At 41.8% G+C, this 11,179-nt stretch overlaps 1 protein-coding gene across 3 annotated transcripts in view; it reads left to right on the top strand.

The window, feature by feature from the left end:
* Positions 1 to 232: 232 nt before the first annotated feature.
* Positions 233 to 11,179, top strand: part of wdhd1 (WD repeat and HMG-box DNA binding protein 1) — a 40,338-nt gene continuing 29,391 nt past the window's right edge. The window contains exons 1-11 of one of the 3 annotated variants that reach the window (XM_048264476.1): positions 233 to 311; positions 843 to 962; positions 1,076 to 1,184; positions 1,682 to 1,833; positions 3,732 to 3,843; positions 4,068 to 4,118; positions 4,295 to 4,390; positions 4,995 to 5,087; positions 5,343 to 5,449; positions 6,560 to 6,725; positions 9,672 to 9,858. In XM_048264476.1, the coding sequence (XP_048120433.1) occupies positions 886 to 962; positions 1,076 to 1,184; positions 1,682 to 1,833; positions 3,732 to 3,843; positions 4,068 to 4,118; positions 4,295 to 4,390; positions 4,995 to 5,087; positions 5,343 to 5,449; positions 6,560 to 6,725; positions 9,672 to 9,858 (1,150 nt within the window). In that variant the 5' untranslated portion in view covers positions 233 to 311; positions 843 to 885. The other 2 variants (XM_048264472.1, XM_048264479.1) reach the window with 2 other exon arrangements.

Raw genomic sequence — 11,179 nt, 5'->3', positions numbered from 1 at the left:
TAATACAGAAAGGTCGCAGTCACACTGAGACTGGCTGCTTTTATAGGCCTACGCTGTGTACACTTGTGTTATGTTTTGTTTAATTTCACCTGCAACATTGTATCATTTTCCCGTTGCTAGTTAATATGCACCAGCAGAGACGGGCTCTGGCACCAGGGCCACAGTGACACATTTATGGGCGGTACAAGTACAACCTCTATGGCATTTCCACCAATCAGAGCAAAGGATTCCTCCTATCCGGTAACGTCACTGCTTACAGCGCGGGAGATGAATTCAACAAAAGTTGGACTTTCAGAATTGCCGCCAACCCTGTAAGTACAGCCAGAAAATTTCAAGAATTAGTTTTTTTATACCACATGACGACAACAGACGAGTAGTAATTGTAGGCCTGAAATACTTTTGTTTACTCTGCAAGTGTTAGTACAAACTATGTGAACTTATCGACACGTTCTTACTTTAACGTGAGATATTGTTGGCATTTCCCAAAGCCTGAAATGTGATTGCTATCGTCACTAACTTGGCAGATAGTTAGCTAGTTATATTATGCCATTAATACACTTCTGTCTGGGAGCAAACTTTATTTGGTCGTTGGAGAGAGATTATTATTCGATTGACATGACGCTATTGTGGTCGAACTAATGTTAACGTCAAGTTCGTTGTAGCTGGTCGATATAGCTAACACCATGGAGCAACGTTAGCTAGTATGACATTGAAAATGTCAACAAAGGGGGAACTTCAGTAATTAGCTAACGTCAAATATCTTGTGTTGTGGTGTTGTTGCAATGCTTGAAGAAGTGCTTTAATAAATTGTTATGAATGAAGACTTTGTTTTTCACCACCAGTCTTTGACTGCTGATACGGTGACGTGACGTGACGTGACTTGACATGCCTTGCGAACGAAAGCCTATGCGTTATGGCCATTCGGAAGGCCACACCGATGTCTGCTTCGACCAACAAGGGAAGTAAGTAGATAGGCCTAATATCTGAGTTTTTTTTGACACCGTTCCCCTCCACTCACACTCGTGAAATGGATGTTCTGTCGGGGTCTTATAAATGTTTTTTACCTTTCCCGTAGGTGCATCCTCACCTGCGGAAGTGATGGCGATGTCCGTATCTGGGAGAGCCTGGATGATGACCCAAAATCAATAAATGTTGGGGAGAAGGCCTACTCCTTGACACTCAAAGTAATAAAGTTAACCAGTCATTGTGTACATGCATATCGCATGTAACAGTAATGCGTTTACGTATAGCCTACTTGACTCTTGAAGATTGATATGTATGCAGTTCAGCACTGTGCTATCAATCCTGTATCATGCCGTCAGTACTGTGCCACATTATGTTACTGGTGTTTGGTCACTAGTAAGACCGATCAAGGTCTGGCACCTACCGCAAGGATGGCTGAATTTCAGGAATGCTATTAGCACTATTAATGAAATTCTATCAAAGGGATGACTCCTCCCCCCCATAATATTTTCTCTTGATTGTCATATATTTTCTGGATGCACTGATTGTATTGTTTGTATTGAAATGTTGAACTGTTTGAATTGCGTTGTCTTCCTGGAGAATTACTACAATACTCAAAACATAAATGAGAAAAATAGGCAGGAAAATAGTCTTGTCATAATGTTGATGTGCGAGTCAACCGTGAAGTAGTTCTAGTAAATTACCTTTTCCTCTGCAGAACGGGAAGTTGGTCACCGCGGCGTCCAACAACACAGTGCAGATCCACACGTTCCCTGACGGGGATCCGGATGGCATTCTCACCCGTTTCACCACCAACGCCAATCATGTGACTTTCAACCAGAGTGGCACCCGTGTGGCAGCAGGCTCCAGGTACCAGTATCTCCTCATTTTTTCGTAATCACCCTCTCAGGCAGAGATGGCTAGATAGATCGTTCCATTCATTTCCAGTGTATTAGCCGCATTGTTTATAAACCGCAGGACAAGTGTTTTATGCCAATTTAAAAAAAAAAAAAAACATGTATTAAGCGCAGTGCCCAATGAATCAGAATGAAATCGGACTATTAAACCACTGTTATTTAGACCATACAGAACAACAACAACAACATTCGACCCTAAATCCACTATAACCTTTACAGGTGAATTTAATGTGACCTTCTCTAAACAATACATTTCACCCGAAAGCCAGGTAACTTTTTGTGAGTAAAGTAGTGTAAATCAACAGCGGGCCATGACACTTTTTTTAAACAGCTATAAAGCTATACAGTACATGTATAAATATACTGTATAACAAGTGCAAGAATAGGATATTATGTCTGATATAAAATCCAATAAAGGAAAAGGAACTATACAAATTCTCAATACTTAATAAACAAATCTTAACATAAAATAAATAAATAAATTCTAAAGAAAGTTCTTCAAAATGTATTTAACCTGTCTGTTGAGCACGACCGCGACAGGGTTTAAATTGCATGCCTAGTCTTCTATTTGATCTGTTTGCATATTATGAACTGTAGGATCATGTCCATAACACACTGATAGATAGATAGATAGATAGATAGATTTATACTTTATTGATCCCCAGGGGAAATTCACGCTGCATTGATATGTTGAAAAAGTTTTTATCACAACATGCTACTTTCTCTGATACTGTTTCTGGCTTAGTCTATATAGACTGTGGAGCAGGGGTTCCCAAACTTTCCCACGACAAGGCCCCCCAAATACCACTAGGTTTTGGCCAAGGACCCCCTTGATGTGTTATTAAACCCATCGACAATACTACGGCAAATGTAAAAAATACATTAAGCTAATCCTAATAATTATTTTAGCCACAAGCACCTTGCGATGGAACATAAAAATGGCATTTGGGGCTTTCTGCTATATGAGAGCTATCGCTCTACTATTATTATTCCCAGTCATTATCATTGAAAATATAATGTTCAGATATGCGACAAATTATTGTAATGGCATTGTATAACAACCCTCATAGTATAATAGGTATATTTTAAAATTTTCAAATGTATTTATTTGTTGCTTTTATTTTTCCTTCCAACTTGCTGAGGCCCCCCTGAAACCCCCTCGCGGCCCCCACTTTGAAAACCACTGCTGTAGAGGAATGACATATTTTGAGTATGTTCCTCTGCAGCATCTCTATAAATACTAGTTCATGTTGATTTGGTTGCTATGGACGACTGCCATGCCATTTTTCTGGTTGGAAGTACTCCGGTCTCCTCGTTAAAGCTGTTGATTGTTTTATTGTCTATCTTGAAAGCAGGTGAACAACTTTTTGCACAAGGCATTGATTTCCCTTTAAACGGTTGTAGCTAGACAGAATTGGGGAGGGGGGGTCAGCTTACCTCAGCCTGCCTCAGCCATCTCACAGGATTGATCACGTTCAAAGTCTGTTTGAATATTGATTTGAAAAACACACGCAGCAGAGGCCTCTAACAGGTTATTTGATTTTTTTTCCCTCCTCTATATATTTCGGAAATGAATTTTTATCATTTCCTTTGTCGTCTCCTGTGAGATGGACATCTCCAATATGAGTTTGGGTCCGTGAGGAAGTGATGGAAATCTGAAATCAATGCACTAGTCTCTCTCTCTCTCTCTCTCTCTCTCTCTCTCTCTCTCTCTCTCTCTCTCTCCTCTTTTTGCTAAGGTGTTTTAGTAATGCAACTGTGTGAAAGACTTACCGTCAACAACAGTTTAATAAAGGAATGTTAAATCTCTCTCTCTCTCTATCTCTCCCTCTCTCCCCCTCATCCTTGCAGTGATTTCCTGGTGAAGGTGGTGGAGGTAGCAGACAGCAGTCAACAGAAGACCCTTAGAGGGCATGAGGCCCCTGTCCTCAGTGTGAACTTTGACCCCAAAGAGGAATTCCTGGTAGGACATTGCTAGGTCACTGTTAAATATAGTCCTGTTTATTTACAGTATGCATCTAGGGCAGTGATTGTTATGATCCTTTTAATGTAACTAGGCTCAAGGGTCACAACATATGTTTTGTTTCTTTTCTTCAAGGCTGTACGATCGCTGTATGTCTTTTTTTCATGCACTTTAAGGTGGCTGTTTTGTTTTTGTTTTTCATGTCCTTCTCTGCCCCTCCACAGGCTTCATCTAGCTGTGATGGCTCTGTGGTCGTGTGGAACATTGAAGAGCAGGTAAGATGATTGGTTCAAACATAGGAGTGATTATGTTGGTGGTTATAAAAGTCAATCCTCATATGTTTCTCACACACATACTATACTATATGTTGCCATTTTGTCTGTGAGCATTGTTCCCTTGTTCTGTTGGTCAAAGACTTATTTTCTCTCTGCCTCTTTACTTCCCACGAAAGGCCCAGGTGACCAGCTGGAACATCCTGCAGAAGTCTAGTGACGTCACAAATGCCAAGTCTCTGTGTCGACTAGCCTGGCAGCCTCCGTCTGGCAAGGTCTGTGGCCACTTTTGCTGACCGCTATGAAACACCTCACTGTTTGGAGAGCGCCAAGGCATCAAATGGTGCCGATTAGTGTGCAGCTGATTCATTTCCTTCAGACCGCTGACATTTACAGAGAGAGAGTGTGTCTCACCTTAAAGTATTGCAGATGTTGAAATAATCAGCAAAACATGTATAAACTGGTGTACTAATTGGAAACAAAAATACATTAGACATACTGTAATATTGCTTTTTTGGAGAATACTACTCATTACATTCATGTTTAGAGGATCATCTCACAGTACTGGGGGGATACAGAATCCTCTTTAGTCGAGTCCAAGAACATGCATCAGGAAACGTCTGCTTTCATGTGCTGATTTGATGTGATGTGGCTCTCGAGAGCGTCTGCCCCCTGGTTCTGCTGGTGCCAGTGGGATCCATGCCTGTTAAGGCGGCGCGCTGCACCGAGCAGCTCGGGGCACTCGTGCTCTAAAGGAAGCATTAATGCAGGAAGTGAGATGTCAGTTTATATCAGCGTCATGTCATGTCAGTCAGATGGTTCTGGAACTTGTCAGCCTCGTGACTCCCCCCCCCCCCTTGTGCTGCTCCTCCTTCACAGCTCCTGGCGGTTCCCGTGGAAACCAGCGTCCATCTTTACGAGAGGAACACCTGGAGCCACGTTAGCTCCCTCTCCGATGACTTCATCACACAGGTGGGTGGGGGAGCTGTCATGCATCTTTTGTTCTCACTTTCTTTCTTTCTTTCTTTCTTTCTTTCTTTCTTCCTCTCATCCGCCTGCGGGCAGGTTTGCTCGGCCCCTCGCCCTCTTAGACGGGCAGATTAACGGGCACACGCCTCCGCAGCGCAGCGGGCGTTTATAACGGGAAAACCCTTAATGAGCGCTGCCCATGTGCCCACTGACATTTGTACGTTCTTTCCCCTCTCCATCTTCCCCATCTTCCATCAGGCCATAAACGTGGTGGTCTGGTCCCCCTGCGGTCGCTTCTTAGCGGCGGGTACTATTGGAGGGTACCTGACCGTGTGGGACGTGGAGACTAAGCTGTGTTTGGAGAGGTACGTATGGATGGATCTCCACTGGCACAGCATGCCTCCCTCAGGGCATCAGTGATTATATCTGACCACAGGGAAAATATTCTGAGGCATGTTTGCCCTCTAATTTCAACCTGATGACTTTTAGGTCTATGATGCTTAAGCATGTTAAACTAAAAGGTTACACTTGACAGTTGATGGTCATTTTGATACCATAGATTTAGAGACCCAGTCAGACAAATAGTATGAAAAATCAGGAACAGAGTTTATTTACAATGATGCGCATCAAGGGAGAGACAGCATGACTTCACATAAAGATCCATCAGCTGCTCTAACTAGACAAGGAAATAGTTAGGGTTTAAGTATCCTTCCAGGCTGACGGGAGATGGCGTTGGTCATCCCATCTCACGTGGACTACACTGAAGCAACCTGATTAGTGGCAACCTGTCAATCCGGAGAAGATAGCTACTGACGCAGCCATGTAGAACAGTGAAACACTGCAGTCATAATATTTCCGCTTATCTCTAAATACAGTCACACACAGATATACACAGGGACAGTACAGATATCATACAGTCATTACATAGAATCATATATTTAGTATCAAAGTGACCCACTAATGAGATGCAGAACATTAAACCACATATTGGAATATTGGACATAATGTTCTAATCCACTTTCTCTCACAGTGTCGACATAAGAGTGACATGACACTGTCATGAACGTGTCATAAACAAGTCATAAACGTTTATGACATAACGCTTCTGTTATTAAGTGACATTTGGTTTTTGTCATAAGTTAGGGTTAGGTTTAGAGTTATGGTTAGGGTTGCGATTAGGGTTAGAGGTTAGGATTAGGGTAGGGTTAGGTTTCATGCGTCATGACCGTGTCATGTGTTCATGACAGTGTCATGTCACTCTTATGTTGATACTGTCAAGTAATGTGTTACCAACTAAAACATGTTTTAGAGCATCTTGATACTTGACGTTGTGGATATGGAGATTTGTGTGTGCTACTGTGTGTTGTTGTGTCTTCGAGACAGACGATGCCATTGATTTCTTCCATGTGCGTTGTTCCACTGCTGTTCACGTGTAAACTTGCTGTCGTCGTCGATGTCTTCTTTTTTCCTGGCAGGCAGAAACACGAGAAGGGCTACACGGTGTGCGGCATGGCCTGGCACCCCTCTGGGGGGCAGATCGTTTACACCGACACAGAGGGCTGTCTGGGCCTGCTGGACGGGCTCTCCACCGTCTCAGCCCCCTCTGCTGCTGCTGCAGCTCCCACCACCAAAAACCTCAAGGTCAGTCAGGTCAACTGGGGCTTTTTATGCCTTTAATTGGACAGGACAGTAGAGCGAGTGACAGGAAGTGAGCGGGAGAGGTGAGGGTGGGCCTGAAAATGAGCAAGGTCAGACTCGAACCCGGGTCCCTGTGAAGCCCTTCTTCCGTCCATTCTGTTTAAATGATGACCTAACGCAGTCTCCGCAGGCTAACTACAATATCAGTGACCTAACACAGTCTCCGCAGGCTAACTACAATATTAGTGACCTAACGCAGTCTCAGCAGGCTAACTACAATATTAGTGACCTAACGCAGTCTCAGCAGGCTAACTACAATATTAGTCAAGTCAAGTCAAGTCAAGTCAACTTTATTTCTATAGCACATTTAAAAACAACTGAGTTGAACCAAAGTGCTTACAAACAAACATAAAACAATGACAATGGTACAACAACAATATAACATGGGGGGGGAAATAAATAAATAATTGAAATAATACACAAATTGGTCAAAAATAAAATAAAGAATAAAGTGTGTGTGTGTGGGGGAGGGTATTAAGGTAGATTAAAAGCTTGGGAGAAAATGAAAGTCTAAGTTAGACTTAAAGCAGTCAATGGTTGGAGAGGACTTAATATGTACAGGTAGACTATTCCAGAGTTGGGGGGCAACAACAGAGAAGGCTCTATCACCCTTGGTCTTAAGGCGTGTTTTGGGGATATAGAGAAGATTCTGAGATGAAGACCTAAGTGATCTTGGAGTGCTGTAAGGAATTAGTAGGTCACCTATGTAACTAGGTGCCAAACCACTGAGGGCTTTGAAGACAAAAAGTAAAATTTTAAACTTAACTCTGTGTCCACAGGTAACCAGTGCAGCTTAGCCAACACAGGAGTTATATGCTCACGTTTCTTAGAGCCACTTAATAATCTAGCTGCTGCATTTTGAACTAGCTGAAGTCTGTTGAGAGTGGAGTGGGTCAGGCCTGCATATAATGAATTACAATAATCTAGTCTAGATGTTATGAAAGCATGTATAAGAGTTTCAAGATCGGAGAAGGACAAAAAGGGCTTCAGTTTTGCAATGGTTCTTAACTGGAAAAAGCTGCCTTTGACCACACTATTTATTTTCTTATTAAAATTTAAAGAGGAGTCAAAGAAAACCCCAAGATTCTTTACTTCACTGTGGCAGTTTGCAGAGAGAGGTCCTAGTGCATTTTTCAAGATAGAAACATCACTTGGAGGGCCAAAAATAATTATATCAGTTTTACTTTCGTTCAGTTGAAGAAAATGTCTTGCCATCCAGCATTTGATGTCACTGAGACAGTTAAAAATATTCTCCAAAGAACAAATGCCATTAGTGTTAACAGGCAGGTAAAACTGAGTGTCATCTGCATAGCAGTGATACTGAATGTTATACTTTTTAAAAATTGAGCCAAGGGGTAGCATATAAAGAGAGAATAAAAGAGGGCCCAAAATGGAGCCCTGAGGAACACCACACTTTATAAGGGCAGAGGAAGAGGAGAAATTGCCTAAACTAACTGAAAATGATCTATCACTAAGATAAGAAGAGAACCATTGCAGAACAGAACCCTGGAGACCAACTTCATCCTCCAAGCGTTTTAATAGGATGTTATGGTCAATGGTGTCATGCTGCACTCAGATCAAGAAGCACCAAGAAGGCGCAAGATCCAGAATCAACTGTTTGATTCTGAATTTATCACATATATTGAACTCACTCAGATAAGAAGAAACCTGAGAGAGGACAACCTTTTCTAGTATCTTTGACAGAAAAGGTAATTTTGAAATAGGCCTATAATTCTTCAGGTCACTGGGCTCAAGGTTAGGTTTCTTAAGTAAAGGTTGCACAATTGCATGTTTAAAACCTGAGGGGACCACTCCATTGGTTAGTGAGTGATTAATTATGGCCAATACAAGAGGGCAGATGATGGTAAAAACTTCTTTAAAAAGGCGTGCAGGTAAAACATCTAAGTGACCTATTAGTGACCTAACGCAGTCTCAGCAGGCTAACTACAATATTAGTGACCTAACGCAGTCTCAGCAGGCTACAGTAACTACAATATTCAGCTTTATATTGTGTTGTTGCATTACATTGTTGACTCGAGTTGATATTGTACCTATTTCCAAAACACTCTTTCTAAACGGAACGTGGCAAAATAATTGTGTTGATTATACTGTTTTTGTGATTGTTTGGAGCCAAAATTGATTAATTGCACAGCCCTAGATGTTGTGTGCTATTGCTCTGCTGATACAACCTTCACACTAGAATGTGGAATCAGTGGAGGTGGGCCACCAGGTTACTGTATACTTGATAGGAACCTCTTTGTCTAACACACACACACACACACACACACACACACACACACACCTGATATCCGAGTATATTATGCCGATTAACAGGCAGGTCCATCTGCGGGCCACCCAGTGGTGTTGTTGTTGTTGTGGAACACGTGTGACGCACGCTGCCCCTTGTGTCAATCAAATGACCAGCAGACTCATCCAAAGACACTTTTGGAAGAGTGCAACAACATTGTTCCTGGGACTGAAGGCTTACCTTCTTATCTTATAATTCTTGCTGACCCTGATTTCTAAAGATCGGCATCGACCATAGAAAAGCCCATATCAGTTCACCTCTAATGGTGTGATTAATTATATATAGTTCTACGTATTATAATAATAATAATAATAATAATAGTAATAATAATAATACAAATAATATTAATAATAATAATGTTAAATTATGTATAAAATAATTTTGCACTGTCAGTTTTGTCAGTATGTCTTCCTATAAGTGAATAAAAATGTCATGCCTCCTATTTGAAACAGCAGCCTGAGAGGCCAGCTCTTCATTAGACAACCTCCACATGCCTAATGTATGGACAGGGTGTATAATATAGTATAATATGTGTTCAGTTTGAGTGCAAAGGTTGAATGCTATTTATCTTGGGCAAACAGACAAAGGACTACGATGACCTTTTTGACGAGGATGGTGACCAGTTCCTCGATGAAGAGGCGAGTGAGTCTCGTTCGCCTGTGAAGAAGAGTGCTGTGGCCGATGATGACGATGACGATGACCTCATGCCCGCCACGGGCCGACCTCGCCACAGGAGCTCCTTCTTGGACGACGATGACAACTCGCAAGGTGTGAGGTCGTCACCTTGGAGACACATTTATTACCTAGCAGCACCCACAAGCGCACTGTTAGTTTTGATTAGAATTGTCTGAATGGATGATGTTGTCTATGCTGCCATGCTATTTATTCAGAAAAAACAGTTTTGATGGAAAGAGACCATCCACTCTGCTTCTATTATCAAACATGCTTCAATGTACTGTATAACACACACACACACACACACACACACACACACACACACACACACACACACACACACACACACACACACACACACACATAATTAGACACATGCACACACATGTGTGTTAATTTGGCCAAATAACCTACTGCCTCTTTAGTAGTATCATAAATCTCACCACCTTACTGGTTTAGTTAATAATGTAAGGTGCCTGCTTGATAACCCCACTGAAATGCTCTTAAATGCTGTTCTGTTGGTGATGTTTTTTTGTCAACAAAGGATGCTTTGTTAGTGATTTTTAGTTTTTTAACGGTAAATACAGTAAATCCTCAGATAATGGCCAGGGTCTTTTATTTACTTACGCTGCGCAAAGCACAGGCCTTTATTTCTTACGTGTATTTTATTGTGAGACATGCGTTTAGTTTGGAGTGTCATACCAGTAGGCTATCAAAAGCAGAAGATTTTCGGTTTGGTTTGGGATTTAATTTACTTTTGGACTGTTTGATTTTATTGCTAAATGTTGGGACTGATGGGCACTGAAATCTGGGGGGGGTATTTGATGGTTCACTATTAACTTTCATGTAGTTGGAAGAGTGGGATTTCATGTAGTTGGAAGAGTGGGATTTCACGTAGTGGGAAGAGTGGGATTTCATGTAGTGGGAAGAGTGGGATTTCATGTAGTGGGATTTCATGTAGTTGGAAGAGTGGGATTTCATGTAGTTGGAAGAGTGGGATTTCATGTAGTGGGAAGAGTGGGATTTCACGTAGTGGGAAGAGTGGATTTCATGTAGTTGGAAGAGTGGGATTTCATGTAGTGGGATTTCATGTAGTGGGAAGAGTGGGATTTCATGTAGTGGGAAGAGTGGGATTTCATGTAGTGGGATTTCATGTAGTGGGAAGAGTGGGATTTCATGTAGTGGGATTTCATGTAGTGGGATTTCATGTAGTGGGAAGAGTGGGATTTCATGTAGTGGGATTTCATTTAGTGGGAAGAGTGGGATTTCATGTAGTGGGAAGAGTGGGATTTCACGGAGTTGGAAGAGTGGGATTTCATGTAGTGGGATTTCTACCCACTTTTTCTTGCGAGACAAGGAAGCCGCAATCATTCATTGAATATGCGTTGTGCTGTAATGGAAACCTTATTCTGTT

The sequence above is a fragment of the Alosa alosa genome, chromosome 1 (genome assembly GCF_017589495.1).
Source record: "Alosa alosa isolate M-15738 ecotype Scorff River chromosome 1, AALO_Geno_1.1, whole genome shotgun sequence".
Lineage (NCBI taxonomy): Eukaryota > Metazoa > Chordata > Actinopteri > Clupeiformes > Clupeidae > Alosa > Alosa alosa.
This window is presented reverse-complemented; position numbering and strand designations above follow the sequence as displayed.